At 40.5% G+C, this 22,957-nt stretch overlaps 1 protein-coding gene across 2 annotated transcripts; it reads right to left on the bottom strand.

Moving 5' to 3' along the window:
• cnbpb (CCHC-type zinc finger, nucleic acid binding protein b) lies at positions 1-22,653 on the bottom strand. 2 transcript variants are annotated; one of them, XM_080182153.1, is made up of 6 exons: positions 22,541-22,615; positions 14,904-14,993; positions 13,200-13,334; positions 11,162-11,224; positions 10,880-11,078; positions 1-993 (listed from the first exon to the last, which is right to left on the bottom strand). In XM_080182153.1, exons 3-6 carry the CDS (start codon positions 13,315-13,317, stop codon positions 876-878), a joined length of 498 nt encoding a protein of 165 aa, XP_080038279.1. In that variant the 5' UTR covers positions 13,318-13,334; positions 14,904-14,993; positions 22,541-22,615; the 3' UTR covers positions 1-875. The 2 variants fall into 2 exon arrangements, with proteins under 2 accessions (XP_080038279.1, XP_080038272.1); XM_080182146.1 differs by lacking the exon at positions 14,904-14,993 and having other exon boundaries at positions 22,541-22,653.
• Between the last annotated feature and the right edge of the window lie 304 nt (positions 22,654-22,957).

Below are 22,957 nucleotides of genomic sequence, written 5' to 3'. Positions count from 1 at the left end.
TTTCCCCTTCCTCCTCCAGCTTTATTGATAGTTTAAAATTACATTTCTATAGTTCTAAGACTTCAGTTGCTTTTACCTTCTGTCTTAAAAAACTGATTTCAAGCAAATGATTCTTTACAGTAGTCTAATTGTATTATACAAAAATAACATCTTGATTTCTGTGAAAACACATTCAACTGCTGTGTAGTTCCAATCCTGTTTGCTGTGTGTTTGTTGTGGTATTTCATAATGGGTATAATAGCTGCTAAACTACATTCAAAAATTTATTCAAACCTCTGCTTGAACATCTGTATCTCTGACACCGACTCTGGTTTCAGCTACTGTAAGTTGGTTACTCCTATGATGCTTTTTAAAAAAAACCTGTACTTTTAAGTTGTGGACAGGTTTGCTCTTTGTTTCTCATTGTTTACTCCCACTTTGCTGTTTACTGTACGTAGGGCCCCGATACAGATGTTGGTTTATGTGATGAACTGTTCCCAAGATCAAACAATTCAAAGCCAACATTTCAAGAAATCACATGCGGAAGTTTTCACAGACACTTCCAGGTTTGGTTTCCTCCCACAGAATCACTTCCAGAACCCAAAGGGTAACTGATCGGGTTCATAGCTTACCACTCATTAATCCCTATACACCAGTGGCATGGAAAGGGGGTTCTTTTACAAAGCATTATACATAACACCTCTACCAAACTAAACATAAACATTTGTAGTTAAATGCAGAAAGTCAATTTCCACCCCTTTCCTCCTTTTACATTTTCGAGTAAAGCTCACTTGGCCTGGGACTAGCCTCTATCTGCCAATCGTTGGCCAGTGAAGAGGATTCAGAGGAAATAATACAACCATCAATCAGAAAAAGGAGGGGCGACAAAGTAAGATTTAAGCTGTAGCCTCGATCGTGCATTCCCGTGCAAGATGTCCAGCTTCACCACAGCGGTAGCAGTTCACTTCACTTGCCTTGCTGCAATTAATGGCAACATGACCAGTTTCACCACACCTGTAATTTAAACAAGATAATTTGACACTGAAGTTCCAATATGCACACCAAGCTACAAGTGTTTAAATTCATTACCAGAATACACAAGTCCAGAGAAAAAGCATCAAGCCCGGTCCTTCCACAGTGCTGATTTTAATGGATGTGATATCAATGCAATTTAATTACCTGTGACAGCTAGTGCATTAGGGAAAAAATATTTAGCTTCAGGTATTAAAATGCAAATTAAGTATCAGTTCTAGTTTTGGATTCAGAGTTCCAACTCTTACTCAGGTGACTGCCTAAAGTTACAACCTGGAGGTAGCCCTTTCAATGAGTTTCAACTCATTTCCCAGTGTAGCTGGTGATCCGAAGGTAATGCCTGAGTTTTCTACACTATTCATGTTAATTATAACTGCAAAAAATATTCCGACCATATACATGTGGATGCTTTTCAATCTAGGGTAGAGTCTAAAGCAGATCCATTACCATCATGTACTGTTATCACAGCTCAACTTTCAATAAACTTCACCACTTAAAGTAGCCTGAAGAACTCAAATTGCACTTCCAACAAGATGTTAACTGCTTGAGCCACCAGAAATTGTTAGCACACCTAATGATTGCTTTTTCATTAATCAATCCAGAATCTCTCTAATATGCTTTGCACAGGGTAACATTCTAATTGAATGTCAAAACCATTAAAAGTCTAGTAGAATCAGTAACAAAGTCAGTTTTTTTTTGCAAAAAGGCCTATGCTGCCAAAACTTTATCTTGTACTCATGATAGAAAAATGCCAAATTTCAAAGAGCAGCAAATTTATACAGCATGAGAAAAATTGGAAAATCTATTCTCGGTTGACCAATGTGCTATCATGCAGAATACACCAAGCAACTATTGCTCCCCACCCCCATCCCCGCCTATATGGTGTCATCCAAATAAAACACATGAATCCTTTGCCTGCAGAGGACTGGTTCTTACTTCTAAATATTTGTAGCTCCTAAGTATTGCCAGCCCAACTGACAATTGTAATTAGTTAACATTAGATTTGATTCCCCAATTGGGCATGAGCTAATGTTCTGGGGACCCAGGTTTGAATCCTGCCACGGCAGATGGTGGAATTTGAATTCAATAAAAATCTGAAACCTACTGATGACTATGAAACCACTGCTGATTGTCAGAACAACTCACTTGGTTTACTGATGTTTTCAGGAAAGAAAATCTGCTGTCCATATCTGGTCTGGCCTACATGCAACTCCAGAATCACAGCAATATGGTTGATTCAAAACTGCCCCCAGGCACTAAATGCTGACCGACCAGCAACACCCAGGTCTCACAAATGAATAAAAAAGCAAAGAACCAATTTACAATTAGAATGTAGTTCCTCTGTTTACTAGAAGCTAGACTCATTCACATGCAGGGATTTGTTTGCTGCAGGCAAAAAGAACATGTCCAGCCATGTGCCTTTTTTGAATTAAACAATGGTTGTGTTACCATGGGGAATGCACAAGGAAGCTTTGACTTGTCAACAAATCAGCACCCTTTTACATGCAGTTGAAAATGTTATCAGTTTTGAAATTTGGCAGTGTCTTATTCCAATTAGTTCTAGACAATAAGTTTCAACAGCATGCCTGCTTTGTCAGCAATAATCAACCAACTTTTTAAATACAAACATACAAGAAAGACATTTGACCCCTCGAATTTGCTCTATTATTTAATATGATCATGGCTGACTGAGTTGATTTTAACTTCAACTTCATATTCTTGCCTACCATGAACAACCTTTGACCCCCTTGCTCATCAAGAATCTACCTCTGCCTTCAAGATATTCAGGTACTCTGCCTCAATTGTCTACGGAAGAGAATTCCAAAGCCATAGAATCTTCAAAAATTGTTCATCTCAGTTCTAAATGGAAGACCCCTTAATTTGAAACAGTGATCCTGAGCTCTAGATTGTTTCCACAACAGGAAACATCCATTCCACATCAACCCTGGAAAATACATTTTCCACGCCAACCACAGACCCCTCAGGACCCAAGTTTCAATTAAGTCAAAGATGTCGAAGTTAAGTTGTTTGGCCACGTTAAATTGCCCAACAGGGGGATTAGCAGGGTAAATACATGGGGTTATGGGGATAGGGCCTGGGTGGGATGGTCAATGCAGGCTCGATGGGCCAAATTACCCCATCTTATGAATAATCTTTGGTCTTCAGAAAAGGCATTTGATAAATCAAAAGTACAGTACACCCACCAGTTCCCCTTTATCTACAGCGTGTTAATTCTTAAAAGAATTTCAACAAATTAAACGGTTCCCTTCATATAAAATCACAGACTCTGCTTGTGTGTTAGCCTGAATTTTTCCTATGTCCTGTTATAACATCTAATTATTACAAATAGCTAATGACAGCTGTTAAGGTAACTGGCCTAGTTTCCTGCTTTCTGTCTCCCACTTTTTCAATAAAGCTACATTAGCTATTCTCCAATATAACACAACCATCCCAAATCTAATGGATTTTGAAAGTATCATTGTGGATGTGGGTGCCACTGGCTGGGTCCTAAGATTGTGTCCTAGTCTCTGGATTACTAGTCCAGTGACAATACCAATTCATCAGGATCCAGGAATTTGTCAATTTATAGTTCCAACAATTTGCTAAATTCTACTTCCCTGGTGATAATTTGAGTTCCTCCCTCCCAATTGCTGATTTATAGCTATTTTAGGGATGTTATTTGTACCCTCTATAGTGACCCATCCAACTCATCTGCCACATGCTCATTTGCCATTATTAACTCCCCAGACCTAATTAGTTAACATTTTAAATATCCAGACATTCTTGCAAGGGAGACAACATAAACCAAACAGCATTAAACAAAGCACAGAAACAGATACCTGGAAGGGTTGGGGGTGGTGTTGTACATACACAAACCTTTGAAGATGGCAGGACAAGTTGAGAAGGCTATTAAAAAGGCAAGTTGCATATCAGCTTTACAAATAAAAAGAGCATTAAACTTCAATAAAACATTGGTTAGGCACCAGTTGGAATATTGTGGTTAATTCTGAGTACTACACTTTAAGGAGGATGTCAAGCTTGGAGAGCAGCAGAGAAGGGCTATGGACAAAAGAGAAGATTGTTTCAAAGGGGTGGCAACAGGCACAATTTTAACAGCTTTCTTTCTTGGCTGTAGCGATCAGTATCCACATGCAGCAAATTTTGGACAATCTTTGATTTGACTGCAGTTGCAAGTAACATTTGTGCCACACAAGTGTCAGGCAATGACCATCTCAAAGATGAAATTTTAACTATGTTCGCATGCTGAACCTTTAGTGGAGATGAGGGAGTCAACATTGTGAGATTACCACAGACCACCACCACTGACACAATGGTAGCAGTGTATAGATCATGCACTGCAGCAACTCACCAAGGTTCCTTCAATGGCACTTGTCAAACCAGTGGAAGGACAAGGACAGCAGATGCATGGAAACATCTGCAAATTGCTCTCCAAGTCACGCACCATCCTGACTTGGAATTATAATCGTTATTCTTTCACGTGTCAAAATCCAAGACCCCTTCTCAAAACAGCACAAGGCTGTCCACACAACACATGGACTGCAGTAGTTAAAGGAGGCAACTCACCCTTCTCAAAGGCAATCAGTAATAAGCAAATGTTAGCTTGAACAATAGTCCACGAGCAAAAGAAAATTCATACAAATCCACAGTGCAATGGAACAGTTATTAAAGCTTATTGGGTACGATTCCTCCTGTAGATAAACCTCAGTCACCATCACAAAATGGACAGATCCACTGATGGAACTCAAAAGGTGGCCTGTTTTGTGCCAGAAAATGACATGGTTGGTTTGATACGTGCTCAAGACGAGCAGTGCAGCATGATATTTGGGTAGGGCACAAGAAATTAAGTGGAACTTGAAACAGAACCTCAATAGTGTTTCCTTCCCCCCTCCTCTATCCAAATAAGGGCACTGTGAGATAAAAGGTGTTATCTTGTAGAGGACATAAGGGAAAGAGCTGATTGGTAATAGAAAGGTCAGGTAAATATTTAATTTTAATCACTAGTAGTCTGAGATCACTTATGGTTTTTAGTTTGTAAAGTCCAGTAGTAAGAGGCACAGGAAAGATGGGCCCTAGAGAATTGGACATAATCTGAAAAACTTTCAAAAGTTTAATTTAAAAAGGTAAGACACGACAGAGAGCTCCAAGTAGTGGTTTGCTCCTCATGCTCCACATAGCAGGTTGGGGACAGTTCTAGTCCCCCAGGTCAGCATGTGTGCAGGAAACATCTGCAGCAACAACTCCTGAAAGCTCGAATGGCAGCTGGGGACTCTGTAGAACATCCACAAGGCAGAGAGTATTGTGGATAGCACAGAGAGAGATGGTCACACCGCAGACTCAGACTCCCACAGGAAGGGAATGGGTGACCACCAGAGCAAGAGAGATAGGCAAGTAGAGCAGGAATTTGTGGCCATTCCCCTGCAAAACACACTGTTTTGGATACTGTTGAGGGGGAATGAGCTCAGGGGAAGCAGCAGCAGACAAACTTATTGCACCATGGTGAGTTCTGCTACAGAGGGGAGGGATAACTATTGCCAGTGCAATAGTTGTAAGAGACTCAGTCTCAATTTTAAGGGGAACAGACAGGTGTTTGTGGCTGCAAACAAGACTCCAGACTGGATACGTTGCTTTCTTGGTGCTACATTCAAGGATGACTCAGCAGGTACAGGACATTCTGGGGCAGCGCAGGCAAACTGTGACACACATTGATACAAACAGCATAGGTAAAATGAATGAGATTCTAAAAGCAGAATGCAAAGAGCTAAGGAAGTTAAAGAAATCGGACTTCAAAGGGGGTGATCTCTGGCTTACTACTGACGCCATGTGCTAGCCAGAGTAAAAATGACAATATATCAATGAATACATGGCTGAAGAGATGGTGTCAGATTCCTGGGACATTGGAACTAGTTCTGGTGAAAGTGAGACTTGTACAAATTGGATGGGTTACATCTGGACAGAACTGGAACTGATATCCTGGGGAATTATTTGCTGGAGCAGTTGGGGAGGATTTAAATTAATATGCTGGGGATGGGAACTTATGTAAATAGTCAGAGGAAAGAACAAGGACAAAAACAAGAGGTAGACAAAGGAATAGGTGATAGGCAGAGAAACCAAGGACAAAATTCAAACAGGGCTAAAGAAAAATATTGGGAAGCGAGACAAACTTAAAAAGACAAGCTCAAAGGCTCTGTGCCATAATGCGCAAAGCATCTGCAATAAAGTGGAAGAACCAACCATGCAAAGAGATGTAAACAGATACAATAATTGTGATTAGAGACATGGCTACAGGGTGACCAGGGACGGGAACTGAATGTCCCTGAGTATTCAGTATTTAGGAAGAACAAAGAAAGGGGTGGGGCAGCGGTGTTACTGGTTAAAAAAGGAAATTAATGAGAAAGGACATTACCTCTGACAATGTGGAGTCTATATGGGTAGAGTTCAGAAATGCCAAGGGGCAAAAAGCATTAGTGAGTGCCATATATAGACCCCAAATTGCAGTGGAGATGTTGGGAATGACATTAAACACAAAATTAAAGATGCAAGTGATAAGGGAACATCAGTGATTATAATCTGCACACAGATTGGGTAAGTCAAATTAGCCACACTGCTGTAGAGGAGATTCCTGATTGTTTCTGGGATAGTTTTCTTGACCAATATGTGGAGGAATCAGCTAGAGAGCAGGCCATCTTAAGACTGGGTACTGTGTAAAAGGAAGGGAATCATTGCCAATCTAACTGTGCGAGACACCTTAGGGATGAGTGGCCACAATGTGATAATTTTTAAAAAAAAATTAAGATGGAATGTGAAGTAATTGATTCAAAGATTATGTTGAATTTTAAAAGGAAACTAAGATGATATGAGTCATGAGATGGCCTTGAAAGATTGGGGAGTTAAAGGGATGACAGTGGACAGGCAATGGCAAGCATTCAAGGAATGCATAGGGGAATTGCAGCAATTGTTTATCCCCATTTGGCACAGAACCAAAATGGTCAAGAAAGCCAATCCATGGTTTACAAAAGAAGGATAATATCCAATCCAAGGGGGAAGCATACAGATTGGCCAAGAAAAATAATAGGTCTGAGGATTGGCAGCAGTTTAGAACTCAAATATACAATAGAGAACAAAAATGACTGAGCAAATTAATACATATTTTGACTGTCTTCACAAAACAGGACACAGACACCAGAAATGTTGAAGAATGCAAAATTTAGAGGGGAAAGAACTGAGGGAGATCAATATTAGTAGAGAAGTGATGCTGGGAATATTGATGGGAGTGAAGGCAGATAAATCCCCAGTGCCTGATAATCTACACCTTAGTTAAGGAAGTGGTTCTAGAAATAGTGGATACATTGGTGCTCATCTTCCATGATTCAATAGAACCTGGAACAGTTCCTGCAGATTGGAGGGTAGCTAATGTCACTCCAAAAGGGTGGTAGAGAGAAAAACAGGGAATTATACACCAGTAAGCCTAACATCGGTAGTGGGGAAGTTTTCAAATCCATTATCAAGGACTTTATTGTAGTGGACTATTTAGAAAGCAGAGGCAGGGTCAGATAGGGTCAGCATGGATTTATGAAGGGGAAATTATGCTCAACAAATCAATTAGAATTCTTTGAAGATATAACTAGTAAAGTTGACAGGGGGGAGTCAGGCAGTGGTATACTTGGACTTTCAGAAAGCATTTGAAGCATCCCATGCACAAGATTGAAGCACATGGGATGGAATTGGGGGAAGTGTATTGAGACAGATAGAAAACTGGTTGACAGGGAGGAAACAAACTAGAAATTATGGGTCCTGGCAGGCAGTAATTAGTGGGGTGCCACAGGGATTGGGGTCAGGACCCCAGCTATTCATAACATATATTAATGATTTAGATAGGGAACAAACTAACATCTCAAAGTTTGCAGATGATACCAAGTTGGTGGGAGGATGAACTGTGACGAGGATGCAGAGATTGTTCAGCATGATCTGGACAGGTTGGGTGAGCAAGCAAGCAAATCAAATGGTACACGCAGTACAATTCAGAAATGTGAGGATATTCACTTAGGAAGCAAAACAAGGTGCAGATGACTACCTGAATGGCTGCAAATTGGGAGGGAAGTGTGCAGGGGGACCTGGGTGTCCTTGTGCACCTGTTACTGAAGGTGCAGCAGGAGATAAAGGCAGCAAGTGGCATATCGGCCTTCATTGCAAGAGGTTAAGTACAGGAGCAAGGGTGCATTGTTGCAATTATACAGGGCCTTGGTGAAGCCACACCATGAATAACGTGTGCAGTTTTGGTCTCCTTTTCTGAGGAATGATGTTCTTGCTCTTGAGGGAGTGCAGCAAAGGTTTACCAGGCTGATTGTGGGGATGGCAGGGCTGATGTACAAGGAGAGATCAACTAGATTAGGACTGTTTCCACTGGAATTCAGGCGAATGAGGGGGGATCTCAAAGACTTATAAAATTCAAAGAGTAGACAAGGCAGATGCTGTTGGCAGAACGCATCCAGAACCAGGGATCACAGTCTGAAGATTTAGGACTGAGATGAGAAGACATTTCTTCACCCAGAAGTGGTGAGCCATTGAACTAATTGCCATAGGAAGCAGTTGATGCCAAAACATTGAATGTATTCAAAAGGCAGCTAGATTATAGCACTTGGGGCGAATGGGATCAAATGTTTTGGGGAGAAAGCAGGATTTGGTTATTGAGTTAGACAATCAGCCATGATCGAGATGAATGGCAGAGCAGGCTGAAAGGGCCAAATGGCCCCTTTCTACTATCTTTTATGTTTGTGTTTCAATTAGATTATTTGTTGACATTCCACAAAAGCCGTTCCTTTCACCCAGCCTCCTATATTCCATTGTCTCTTGCGCATAAAGCCTCCGTTTAATATTTGGCAGCAAGTCCCACATTTTCATGTTACAGAGTCCTCCCAAATTCTTTTGATCTATTAATGATTATGTCTGATGTTACCTGTGTCAGGATCCAAGTGATTTCTAATCAGTGTCATTAAATTCCAATGTGTGTAAAGTAACTGTAAACAAATTTAAATCCCAGATTAAATTTCTCAAGTATTTTGATGCACAGAACCTAACCCGGTTTAAACATTGTTTAACAATTTCAAGCCTTAATTAATGCAATTCAGTCCCAATTTTAAAATCTTACATTCAGACTTTTTAAAAAACATTGATTTATATTTTGAAGCAAAACAGCAATTTGAGTAGCACAGAAGTATGGGCATTTGTCTAGTAAAAGCTAAGGAGCTGCAAGTCAAAACTAAAGGCGTTAACAGCACTACTGGCATGAAAGTGTAATTCATTTGATAAGTTTATTTAAGCAGTTTCCATTCTAAATGCTGATACAGTAATTTCTAATAGGAAAAATAAACAGCAAGACAAAAATTAACAGATTTATGCTTTGTGGACAAAACATGTACAGACAAGACATTTTGATTAGATACATTGAACACTTTTTTTTGTTTTAGCCAACCCGAGGCAAATTCATGACAAGTACTGAAAGAATGATCACCATTTTTCAGGCCTGATACAAGAAAGCAGTTTGTCAGTGGATGACATGCTATCCAATTGTTATTTATCCTTTGAATCTCATTTTTTACCACACAATCAAATTTGAGATCAGATTTGTTATTCATTTTAATGTATAACCAGTAGCCTTGTAACGTACAGGCATTGCATAGAGTACTTCAAAGATAGAGATATGCAAGTGTTGTAGAATTTTAGTCTTTTAATTTATTTTGGCCTGTCAGATGTACCAACATCAAGTTGGTTCAGCCCCTTTCCAACTGAAATGAACAGTGACCAACTAATGCTTCCTTTACAGATTTGATGCTACAGCTTTAGGTTTGTTGGGCAAGTTCTACTGACCCCCTCATATGCTTACACATTCACCTGGCATTCCATCAAGTGCTTGAAGCGCTTGTGTCATGCTCAGTTAGTTTGGCAAGAGTGGCTGAGCCATAAAGACTGAAAGATTTCAGACCTGACCTTCAGTCAGGATAGCATTTAAGCAATGGCATCAAAAAAATGATTAGGACATACTAAATTGCAAAGCACATTCGGAGAATTAAGTATGCATCTTCTACTTCACTATTGCCTGCCCACATCCATAATCACAAATACATGAAAATTTGCATATCACAGCCTTCAATATATCCAGTGACAGAGAATCTAAAGCCGTAACTGGCAGGGGATTCAAAGACAAAACAAATCTCATCTCAGTCCACAATTATGTACTCTAGTTTCAGCAATCCAAAGTCAATGGACAAGTGGGGTGGGAGAGGACATTAGTCATTCATTCCAATTGCACCTACTAACAGCCTCTTGTGTCTTCATGTAGATACTGAGCTCAGTTGCAATGCCTCATTTTTGGAATAACCACTTGAATAGCTCATGTAAATGGAATGGCCATGTAGGCAAAACACAGGAAGGCACTCCTGAAACTCGAGCCTAATAGTGTCAATATTGACTTGGGTAGGGGTGTGGAGAAAAAGTAAAAATTCCTGTACTTCCCATGTCACAAAAATATTACTGTCCAACATAATTGAACGGTGCACAACTCCAAATGCTTTCCTAACATTCCCATTGAGGAAAAAGACATGCAATTCATAACATGAGTTTTTATACTCTGCATTTGCAGGAATGCTTCACTATTTTTTACCTACACAGAAGTGATGTTTATACAGTCCACCACAGACAGCAAATGCACAGTTGAATGAAGTATTCAAAAACATGAATGTCCAATACGTTTGATTACTATTTTAGCAAACATTCACATTACTACTTAGCAAACTAATTTACATGACCAGCCTGGAATAAAATTCACAAAAATGGGTCATCTGCTTCATACCTATAGCACTTGACTTTGGTGCAGTCCTTCTGAATATGCCCAAATTCGCCACATGAATAACATTTCTGCTCATCAGCATGATCACAGTCACGAGCCAGATGTCCAGGTCTGCCACAATTATAGCAGCACTGCTCCCTCTCCTTCTTTGGCTCCTTGCAATCTTTGGCAATGTGGCCACCCTTGCCACAGTTGTAGCAGGCTGAAATGTAACAGCATAACAATTATTTGTGTTTGCAACAAGTTATTTTGGCCCATCACCAATAAAAGTGTTTGCATATTTACCATCTTCCTGGAGCTCACAATCCTTTGCAAGGTGGCCTGATTCACCACAACGATAGCAGATATCTGGAAGTGGAATATAGATTTAAAATAGAGTTCATCAGCAAGTAATGAAAACAATGAATGATAGAGCATGTTCAGAGGTTTACCCAACTTGGGTATATTTAACTTTGATGTACAAGGTGAAAATGCTTTCCACTTGCAACCTTAACATTCTTTGCCTTGAAAAAACATTTATTTCTTTTTAATTTAATTACATCTAGCATCAAACTTCACTTGAGATTATTGCTGCCTTCATTAAACAGAGCCAGGATAAAATTTCAATTTTTGATGGCTTCTCCACTGAAAAGGGATCACAGATTTCCAAAGAATTTGACAACGCCCACCCATGTTATGCATCTCTTTAGTTGGGCAACACAATCATCCAACATGGCATGGACAAGATGGGCCAAATGGCCTCCTGTGATGTAACTTTACTGTTCTACATCCCCACTATGAGATTTTGTACTCTTGCAGGGATTGGGCCAAAAGCAGTTTATTTTCTGAAATAGGATAGTAACAGCAAGGAAAAAAATACTAGCCCAATTTCATGGCTTGTGATGAAACGTCACTTGCCACTGACCTAGAAGAAAGCTGCCCACAAAAATTCAATGGTATGAACTTCTCCTTTCTTGATATCAGTTTGAATCTGGCACTAAATCAAGGGATTTCCGGACATGCAATGTCATCAAGCAAGGTAAGCAACCAATGGCATTTAAGTGTTCAGACAAATCAGCAAGTAAATTGTACTGAACTTTCACCTTAAGTTAAAAAATGTGTGAAGCATACGAGAGATTACAGTAACTGAAATAGCAAAATTATAAAAATGTGAATTGCATAATGGAGAAATTTAACATTCCACAATTTTTTTTTTAGGCCATTTAGACTGTTCAGCAGAATGTCATTAAAAGCAGAGACATGGATCAGCCCCCCCACCCCGTTACATAAAAGGGCAGGTTTGTCAGTTCTATGACCACTACTTGACTGCAAGTACACCTACCCACAAAGCCATGCCCATCTTTCCTGGAACTCCATAGTTGAAGCTCAGGGCTCATGTATGACAAATGACATCAAGTTTGAACAAGATGTTCAGTCTCAAACAGCTACGATGGGTAGGAAGCAGAGTCTTTAATACAGACAGAAGGCAATGGCTTCAGTCTTCCCAATAATAAACTGGAATGAATTGCTACTCCCCACACGATGTCAGACAAGCAGTGTCAATACTTTAGTGACAATGGAAAGAGGTTATGTGGAGTTAGAGCTAGCTGTTTTCAATGTACTCATGGAAGTTATGTCTACTTGCAGAAGCCAAGTCATGACCATGGATATTACCAACTGGCAGCATGTAGGTCAGAAATAGGAGCAGGTCCAGGTTAGATCCAAGGGTGATGTCAGAGGGAACTGTGCATCAACAAATACTGGGGCATTACAGGTGACTCCCTGTCTATCCTGAGATGGATAACTAAAACCAGGAGTGATCAGTCCCTCAAGTGGATGTCTGAGGAAAATGGTGATCACCATTAACGATAATAAATGGGAGTGATTTGACCATGTAGTTTCAGGAAAGATAGGCATGGGTTTGTCTTGTTAATATGCGCAAGGACCTTTTATTCTATTCAGAATCTTCAATTATGTTCACTGATTTACTTGACAAAGGAAAACTTGGCTTTAACTACCAATCTCAAGGTTCTTTAAGGGCTGTGACAAATAAATAATTTAACCAAATCCAAATCATTTGTCTAAAAAGGGACAGTTACTGTTATTTCAGACTCAACCTTTTCACATTTAAAAATGGGAATGATTATTCAGTTACACTGATAATACTACGGTTATATTTACATTGTGATTAAAGACTGGCTAATTTGGGATTCCAAACAAAACTCAAAACTTATGTACAAGCTGTGAGAAATGCAGGACGCCCTAGAACACTTTGTTTTTAGCATGGTTAATACTTTTGCCCTATGTTTCTATGCCAAGATTAAAAAGCAACTTCTTATATTACCTCTTGCAGCAGTGAAACTTCCTCTACCACGACCTCGCATGCGACTGCGCCCACCTGCACTTGGGCAGTCACGTGCCCAATGCCCAGTATGTCCACATGCATAGCACTCCTGGCTCATGGTGAAGTATTTTCAGTCTAAGGAAAAAATATTGGGACAAACTGCCATTATTCCACTAAAAGTAGTCACATGCTTCAAAATGTATGAAGTTAAGCAAATATATTTCTACTTGGAAGTTGAGTACAGTACATGTTTGCATTCATGACTAGTTTGCATTACCAGATAATTTGATTTGTTCAATGTCAATACTTTAAAAATACAACCTCTAATGTAATCTTTAGAAATATGACATTGCCCAAAGATGCAGCTTTACAATTTGTAGTTTTTAAAGAAAAGGAAGTTCTTATCATATTATTTGGAAAAAGCAACAGTAATGCCTGAGCCAGCCACTCAAATAATGCATAAACAATTTGGATTCATCTGCTCCTTTACTCATGTTCAACATGCAAGTCGAAGAGAGACAAAGGTCACCAATACTTCGATCTCCTCCCTTCCTTGGCGGTGCAGAGCTTGGTTAGCACCAGTGGATACAGACCAGATACAGCTAATCTGTTGGTAGATGTTCTTGACCATCAGTTGTTCTATTGGTGGTATGGAGTCATAAACAAATGATTTATCTATGCAAGATCACACTTAATGACATGGAATTTTTTCTATTTTTCTTACACAGAAAAAGATGATAATAAATTGACAGGTGCAGCGCCAATCTTGCTAATTATCCAATTAATGTATGTAGATACATGCATGTTAGGATCTGTGGCCTAGAGCCTGGTGACAGTGAAATGTGATGATTTTGAAAAACTCAAGTTGATTGCAAGACCGCAAATGTACACCTCTGTTCAAGGCTGGAGGTAGAAAGCAGAGAACATGGGGAAGTACTGTAATCCATCATTAAGCAGAAGCAGGATATTTAGAAAAAAGAAAGTATTATGACAAATTAGAAATGTTTATGGATACAAAAAGCTGAGTCGATAAAAGGGATACCAGTAGATGTATCTGGATTCCCAAAATGCATTTGATTAGATGTCCCAAAAGATAAGCATTCACAGGTAGAGGACTGACTAACAGCAGGTATCATGGCCCATTTTCAGATTGGCACCCACCACATCAGTTTACCAGCGCAGTGCTGGGGCCTTAACTACTCATCTTGGAAGAGATAGATTGCATTGTAGCCAAATTGAATGGTAAAAAGATCAGCAGGAAAGCAAGCAAATGTGAGGAAGACTGTCTACAAAGTGATATAGGTTAAGTGGGCAAAAAATTGGCAGAAGGAGCATTGAGTTTAAACAGAAAAAAATTGCATCTGGATATTTTTGTGCATGAACCACATCTTCTTAGTTTCCTTTTAAAATTCAACATCTTAATCTTTGAATCAATTACTTCACATTCCATCTTAATTTTTTTAAAAAATTATCACATTGTGGCCACTCATCCCTAAGGTGTCTCGCACAGTTAGATTGGCAATGATTCCCTTCCTTTTACACAGTACCCAGTCTTAAGATGGCCTGCTCTCTAGCTGATTCCTCCACATATCGGTCATGAGATGGCCTTGAAAGATTGGGAAGTAGGAAAGCCTTACAACTATCAGGCACTAATGATATCACACTTAGAGATATAGTTTTCATCTCCTTGAGGAATATACTTACACTGGAGGCAGTTCAGAGAAGGCTTGCAGGGTTAATTCCTGTGCCAAATTGATTGACTGCCGCAGAAAACTGGATGCAGGATCACAAGAACTGAAACAACCATGAGTGTTTATGGTCAATGTATGCACCTTCAGTTACCATATCCTACCAACTGTATCAGCAGTCTTAATCACCACAGTCACACTATTACCAAATGCTACCAGGCCTCATCTAACCCTGCAAGCCTCAACCAAATTTGAGGCTTTTCACACTGCCAGCTATTCAGCTGTGACTGCCAAACTTCTCTTGTAGGACAAGGTAGTACACAACCAAAGGTAGGTGTCTTTGCATGTCCTAACCCCCACAGAAGACAGCACAGGACAATATTGGGACATCCACTGCTGAGGCCATGTACAGGGTTGAAACCATTGAAAGTAACTATCCTCATTTTCCAGACAATTGATGAACTGCAGATGATGTAGGCATGCATGCACTTCTGTTGTTTCTCACAGTATTATCAAGCAGCACTTGCTAATGAATAGTCTGCTTCAACAATGCTCAGTTGGGTTCTGCCAGCAGAACTCTGCTCCAGTCCTCACAATAGCTTTGGTCCAAGCATGGGCATATTATGTCAAAACTTGCTGTTTTCCTTTCACTTACAGTCAAGGAAGTCATGAAGATGCACCACAAATCATGATTTTACATATTTGTTCAGATACTGATGTCACACAAGTTGGTATTTCATATGGTGAATTGTAGCCAGGATGCATATGCCAGCTTGCTGAAGGACAATGTCTTTGATGGGCAACTTACAGAAGAAAGCTGATATTGGATGATTAGTTGTCCATGATCAATGACAAAGAGCAGGGAAGATTAAAACACCAACTTACATGACTCTTAGAGCCCATCATTTCTATAATGGAACTGATGGCCATCTCGACACACACTTCACTTATGCAATGATGTATGGAAGGTGTAGAAATTGGTGTCACAATCTAACCACTTGTTCCCCAAATTATAAAATGGATGAGATGTCATGCTGGGTGTATGAGCGGCTGTCCTCTCAAAGGCCACACAAGACCTCTCATCCCACCACTGCCAGTACTCTTGCTGTTCTCAGCCAGCCCCTCGAAAGATATCGGCAGTCTCCTCCGCTGGAAGACAGCAGCTTTCTGCCAGCCATGCTGCAGCCACTGGGATAGCAATACATACCAGTGCAATCATAGGCAGACAACTGGAATCAGACACTAAGGGGATGCAGTAGATGATTAATTAATTGACTGCCTACAAAATAGCATTTCGTTTTTAAATCTGGTATGTGCCAGCTTGTGTTTATGTGACTTTGTGGATACTGGTGGTCAGACCAAAGTTTGGTCAATGGGTTTGTTGGTTACTTATCATATGCAACCCAAGCAGAAAAAGGGCTTGTAGGTTGCCTCATTTCTCTTGCTGTATAGCTGGTGGACTGTAGTTTTGCAGTAGCAAGGTTATACAACATGACTGCCATGAATTCTCACACATGTCCTGCACCAAGCATAGAGTGATCCAGGCAAAAATGCGGTTTCAGCACACACTCAGTTTTATGGCTGCACAATTAACCATTAGCCAATGGATAGCCCTTGCTGTCCAGTAGCCACCCTTGTTTCCTATGGTGTGTCATCTGGTGTAATTCATCCCACAATGTGTGCAGCAAACCAACTTGACCTGTAATGAGGCTCCCAGCAACAAAACAAATGCTTCTACTAAGATAATATTCCAAGAGTAGACGTTAGAGATAGAGGCATGATATTTCAAATAATAAATCAAATCAAAGACCTTGAAGTCTTATCACATCAGCTACTTCTTTGCCTGTCATTCATGACCTACATGAGGAAGTTCCACAAACACCTCCATTCTCAATTATGCAAGTCTAGCATGCAGATGCAAAAGACAAAGCTGAATCATTTGCAACCATCAAGCTGATTGATGATCCATTTCAGTCTCCTCCTGGGGCCCCCAGCATCACAGCTGCCTGTTTTCAGCTAATTCAATTTATTCTGACCAAAAGAAACTGCCAATCACAGTGAAGGGCAAGGGTAATGACAAGATGTGCTCCAGAACTAACTGCACCTCTAACCAAGTTGTTTCAGTATAGCTGCAAAACCATATACACTCATGTGGAAAACTGCCCAGTCCTCAAATCAGAGTAAATCCCAGTCAATTTCAGCCTCAGTCTACTTAGAGATGGAGGTGTTGTCGATAGTATCAAGTAACACTTGCTAATGAATAATCTGCTTCATCAATGCTCAGTTGGGTTGTGCCAGCAGCACTCTGCTCCAGACCTCACAATAGCTCTGGTCCAAGCATGGGTATATTGACTATAATTGAGCATTGCATAAAGGTGTCCTATCAAAATTAAAATGAATGGGAATCAAGGAAAATCTTGGTTACACCTATTACAAAGAAAGATGGTTGTGGTTGTTGAAGGCCAATTATTTTTCCTGCAGAATACAACTAAGAGCTCCTCAGGTTAGTGTCCTTGATCCAGTCACCTTTAACTGCTTCAATGACCGTTCCTCCATCTACTAATGATCATTGGTCATTATGTGCAACATTTCAAACTCTGAAGCAGTCTGTGCTATCCCCCCTTGATGCTCAGTCACTAGTTGTGATGGAATACTTCACACATGCCTGAGTTTAATACCATCCAGGCCAAAGCAGCTCACTAGATCAGCATCCAATTCACCATCTACACAGCGTACCATCTGCAAGATGTACTGCAATTACAAACTTGCCATCTTTTGAAAGCTCTTTCCAAACCAGCAACCTCTATCTAGAAGAGATATGTAGGGCAGAAGCATGGGGCACATGATCACTTATAGTGTCAGTTTCAAGTTGCTCACCACTCTGACTTGGACCTATATACATATTCCAAATTATGGGTGAAAGCTTTTATGACAATCATTCCAAGTTTTCCTCCCAGAATGTTAGAGACATTAATCCTTTTGTAACCAAAACAACAAGAAAATCCTATTTCCTTGGAATAACTAAATTTTCACAGCTGGTAGTGATGTATACAAATAACAGTAAATACCACAAAATTAAATGGCTTTAAAATCACTGCAGCACCAAAAATCACAGCTGTTTAAAGCTATAGTTTTAAATGCTGCTCTCCATTCTCCATCTGCATTCTCACTTTGGGCATATTCCTGACATTTTCCCCTTTCCACTCCTCCACAACAGCATTCAATTTTGAAGTAATTACATAAAAGATGTTTCATGGGTTTATTACTAGCTTTAAAGGCCAATTAATTTAAATCCAGGAATACAAGATCCAGCATGGATGCAACCTAGTATTTATCTCAAAATGATATGCATACTTAAGAATGAACTCTGCTCAAGTCAGATTGGTACTTATGAAACACAAATGACAGAATAACAATTTAAAAATCAATGCAACAATAATTAAATACTGATGCAGTAAATCCATTGTCTGATATCATCCATTTTAAGTTGTAGCTGAGATTTCAAAAATAGTGCAGCACTTAAATTAAAGATAAGACAAACCAATGAAGCCAATCCCTCTAGCACACTCCCAAGAATCCAACCGCAATCATCTGGAATTTTGCCCCATTGTTATGTCATTCGGAAAATTTATCCAGAAATCTAAGCATGATATGTTGTGAAATGCTGTTTATTAATTTTCATTTGACTTATTTCCTAGATATGGCATTAATATATTTCAACAATACACTGAAGCTGACGATCATTAGATTCATCTGGCTTCTATTCTGCAAGCTTCTCAAATTTGAGTCTTTTCGCTGCAATAGCAATCAGTCGTGTTGCAAACAGACTTAAATAATACACATTTCAGTGTTTGCTGTTAGCCAATTCCATCCACAGCAGCAAGGGTGTTGCAAGTTTGGATGCCCATTTTGGTTTGAAATATTCCTGGAAATTTTCTGCACAACCTCAGGATCAACCACCTGAGCCAGACATCTTGCCCCCCACCCCCATGCTTGTGTAACTAAAGGAGTTTTAAAACTATGCTTTAATTACTTTAACATCTGTTTTTAAGTTTTTCAGAGTCCAGAGATTAATATTTAATTCGAGACTTGGCACCCCTGGCTACAGTTGTACTTAGTATCATCTGCCCAAGGTACAGAAAATTAGTGCCAGAGGTGGTGATCTCCATCAACAGATGTGGTGTCAAATCATATTAATTTGCACAAGATTACAGAAATGCATCAGGACTGCAGATACACCCACCCACATACAACACAAGTTAATTCAAGTGCAAAATGCCTTAGACATCTTAGGTTAGCTTTGGATATCATAAAATGCTTTAATTGAACTAAGGCACATAAAACTGTTCATTCAACTAAAGACTAGATGAAAGGATATCACAAAGATTTAGTATATCCTTTTGTAAGACTGTATGCAGTTTTACAAACATCCATCTCAACAATTCCTGTACTATATACAATGTTCTCACTTGTATCTTAATGGTATTTCTTTAATGCTATTAAATTGGAGAGCTATGGGCATTAGATCACGAAATCAAAACGTGACCTTTACAAGCCAAAAAAAGTAACAGAATGAGTCACTACAAAAGACTCAGAACAAGAAACTTGCTATAAAATGGAAACTTAACAGTAACTGGTTGTGCATTTAATAAGTAATCTCAACGTGTATACATCTAAGTATTTTGAAGTTAAATTTGAGGGTGGCCAAATTGAATGTTGATTTAGGAAAAGTGGGATACACAAAAGTGGCAATGTTTAAACATCTCTTAAATGCATCTACTTTCCTGAATATATTGTCCCAATCTGCCAAACATAGGTGAAACAAAACCAAACTGATTTTGTACTTTCTTCCTCCTCCTTTGGAATTAGACTGCATGGCCACATTTATTTTCTGAACATTAGGTGGTTAAGAGTTTTTTTTTTATATATAATGCTGGTGTAATAGCAAGACTTGCTTCTGGAAAGCATTCACTCCTCCATTAGACAAATTTTCAGTTGAGTATATATCAACATTAATGATTTTTAATCAAATTTAAATACAAAACCAAATAATGCAGCTCAAACTTTGGCCATGGAAATGCATATAAATATGCAGCCAAAGTTTTAAATACAACAATCTTTGATAAACTGCAGCCTCCTGTGCATGCCAGATTTCCTTCACCCCACTATTGGCAGCCAAGCCTTCAGCTGTCTAAGCCTCAAGCTCTAGAATTCCGTCGCTGAACCTTCCTGCCCTCAAGATGCTCATTTAAAGTGCTGAACAACACCTGTCCTAACATCTCTTTATGTGGCTCACTGTCAATTTTTTGTCAGTGAATGCTCCTGTAGAAGACCTCAGAATATTTTGCTATGCTAAAGGCACTATATAAATGCAAATTGCTGTTATTTCAAATGTCGTCTAAGTTCAGTTAAACCAAAATGACAGTTCTAGTTTAATGCGAGGAAATGGAAGGTAGTAAATTTTGGAAATAACATAAGGTCTCAAATAGCAAGACCAAGTGAAAAGATAGTAATCCATGAGTGGCTAACATTTGTTTAAAGAGATGTACCAGCAAGTAGCAATGGTTCTAAAAGAGGCAACAGTTCTGTATTTCAAAAAGAACTATAAAAGCAAGGATGTAATGGCCTATGTTTATTACACTTAGAATGCATGTAGTTTGATTGCTTTAATTGAGGTGCACCAAAGTGCTAGACATTTCTTAAGTTTCTGAATACAGCTTCAGAAAAGGAAGGCTTTTGTCATTCAGAGGAGTGAGAAAAGGAGTCTAATTAAGGTGTCCAAAAGTCTTCAAGGTCAAATAAAGTTACAGCTACCATTTTATTAATTCTTGGGATATGAGCATTGCTGCCCATCCCCTAATGTTCCTAAGACGACTGGTCTATCAGGCCATTTCAGTTAAATATCACATTTTATGGGCCTGGAGATACATAGTCCAGGTAAGAACTGCAGAATTTAACTTCCTCCCGTTTGAGATGAGATTGGAACTCGTCTTAATAGTCTATGAATACTATACCAGTAACGTTATCATCCAACTATGGCTACTGAAATGGTCTCTGTCACAAGAAAGTAGTTAGAACTAGTGAATATTAGAGTAGAAAAATTCAGCTTGACAGCTAGCACAGTTAAAAAGCACTGGCATGTTCTCCCAATGTGCTCTGGTTCCCTCCCACAGTCCAAAGCCACGTGAATTGGCTATGCTAAATTGCTCCCTTAGTGTCTAAAGATGCGTAGGTTAACTGGATTCATCATGGCAAATGTGGGATAGTGTTGCAGGGATAGGGTGGAGGGACAGGCCCCCAGCCTATGCTCTTTTGGAGGGCTGACATTTGTTGGGCTGAATGGCCTCCTGCTGCACAGTAGGGATTCTATGGTAGGCCAAAATGGTCTCTGTCACTGTCCCTACAGTGAAACAAGTAATTAGTCAAACACAGAGCAAATGTGATCCAAAACGTGTATTAACATTTTCTTGGAGCAGCCTTATCATTCTGAGACCCGATTAAAACAAGATCCCCAATACTAATTGGCATAAAACCACATGGTCCAATATTTGGAACTTTTTAACCCAGAGTTCCTAAATAAAATCCTGCACACTATTCGTGGAGTCATACTTACTCTCTATTCGTTCCACCACAGTAGCCCTTCATTCCATATTAATTGTTCACTGGTATAAAACTAAAGTGAGCTTCGGGGTGAGGTGGAAATGAGCACATCATTTGAAATCAGGCAGAATTTCTGTTCACCAATTAGATAGAAAATAGTGCTTCTCTTTGGCAGAGACAGCCTAAAACAAGTTGATTCGGGGTCAGAGACAGACAGAAGCAGTACGAGACATCACCCCACGCGGAATATTTTAACCTCATTTCCCGCCAGTCAGCACAGGTTAAGAGCACGCTTGGAGGGGCGAAAGGGTGGGAGGTGTGGAAGGTGGTCACTGTTTAACACTACTTCGAGGATCATTTTCATCCCTAATCGTGTCGGGGGAAGGCGGGATTCGTTGTTCCTCCAGCCGCCCCCTACTCCTCTTCCCCCCCCACCCGCCAAGGCCAGGCCATGGCGCCACATGGGCCCGGAGAGTGGAGGAGAGAGAGGAAGCGGGCCCAACAAGCGTGGTGGCGGTGACGGCGCCAAAGGGCGGTGACGGCGAGGCAACAGCATGCAGTCTCCCTCCCTTTCCTCAAACGTCGGAGGACGGGGGTTGGCCAAATGGCAGAAAGTCGAGCGAGACAGAGTGAGGGGCTGGGGGGGGGGGGGGGGGGGGGTGTAATTTCACACGGACCACGCACTTGGGCCTAGCAGCAACCACGCGTACACACACACACACACTCCGGGAACGCCACCGCTGTCTGACGTGAAGTGGCCCCGGTAGGAGATTGGGGAAGATATCATTCCCCCACCACAGGTTCAAAGATAGTCGATGTTTGGAGGCGGCTGTGGAAAGGTTGGGGGTGGGTGGGCTCGAGCCCGCAGCCTGACCCGCAGGCCGCAATGCGCCGTCAGAAATTCACTTGTTTACCTCAGCACTTCTTCCCGAGTTTAACCCTCGGGAGCCCAGACACTGGTTAAGAGGGAGAGAAAAAAAATGTTGCACTGTATAGCTGTTAATTCTCTCGGCCCGCACTCGGTGGATTGTTTTTTTTTGTGTATATACTCACGGTCTTGGCGCTGCGCTGTTATTTTTTCCCTCTCCCTCCTCAGCCTCCGAGCGCTGACTTTCGGTTTTTTTCTGGCTCTTTCCGTCTGCACGCGTCACGCGGTTTGCACACGAGGGGGGGGGCGGGACCCTCTGCACACGGCACCTACCCGGGGGAGGGCCAATCAAATTCGTTCAATGCCAGATCCCCTTCTTTCGATTGGTCATCCCGGATGTCACTCATCGCGTACCTAAGTCCCGCCCTCCGTCGCAGCCGCAGCCCTGTTTTCGATTGGCCAGTTCGAATGTCACTCATCCCGTACCTCACACCCACCCTCCGCCGCAGCGCTCCTTTCGATTGGTCGATTCGAATGTCACTCATAACTAAACCGAAGACCCGCCCGTCTGGCTCACCCTTCCGATTGGTCGCCTCGAATGA

The sequence above is a fragment of the Carcharhinus amblyrhynchos genome, chromosome 3 (assembly GCF_965287045.1).
Source record: "Carcharhinus amblyrhynchos chromosome 3, sCarAmb.v2.hapA, whole genome shotgun sequence".
Lineage (NCBI taxonomy): Eukaryota > Metazoa > Chordata > Chondrichthyes > Carcharhiniformes > Carcharhinidae > Carcharhinus > Carcharhinus amblyrhynchos.
This window is presented reverse-complemented; position numbering and strand designations above follow the sequence as displayed.

Excerpts from the sequence above, each read along its gene's own strand:
- cnbpb (XM_080182146.1), bottom strand. The coding sequence starts at position 13,317 with ATGAGCCAGGAGTGCTATGCATGTGGACATACTGGGCATTGGGCACGT. Across the intron at positions 11,079-11,161 it reads TTGTGAGCTCCAGGAAGATG|CCTGCTACAACTGTGGCAAG; the intron begins GTAAATATGCAA and ends GTTACATTTCAG. Across the intron at positions 994-10,879 it reads ACCAAAGTCAAGTGCTATAG|GTGTGGTGAAACTGGTCATG; the intron begins GTATGAAGCAGA and ends TTTAAATTACAG.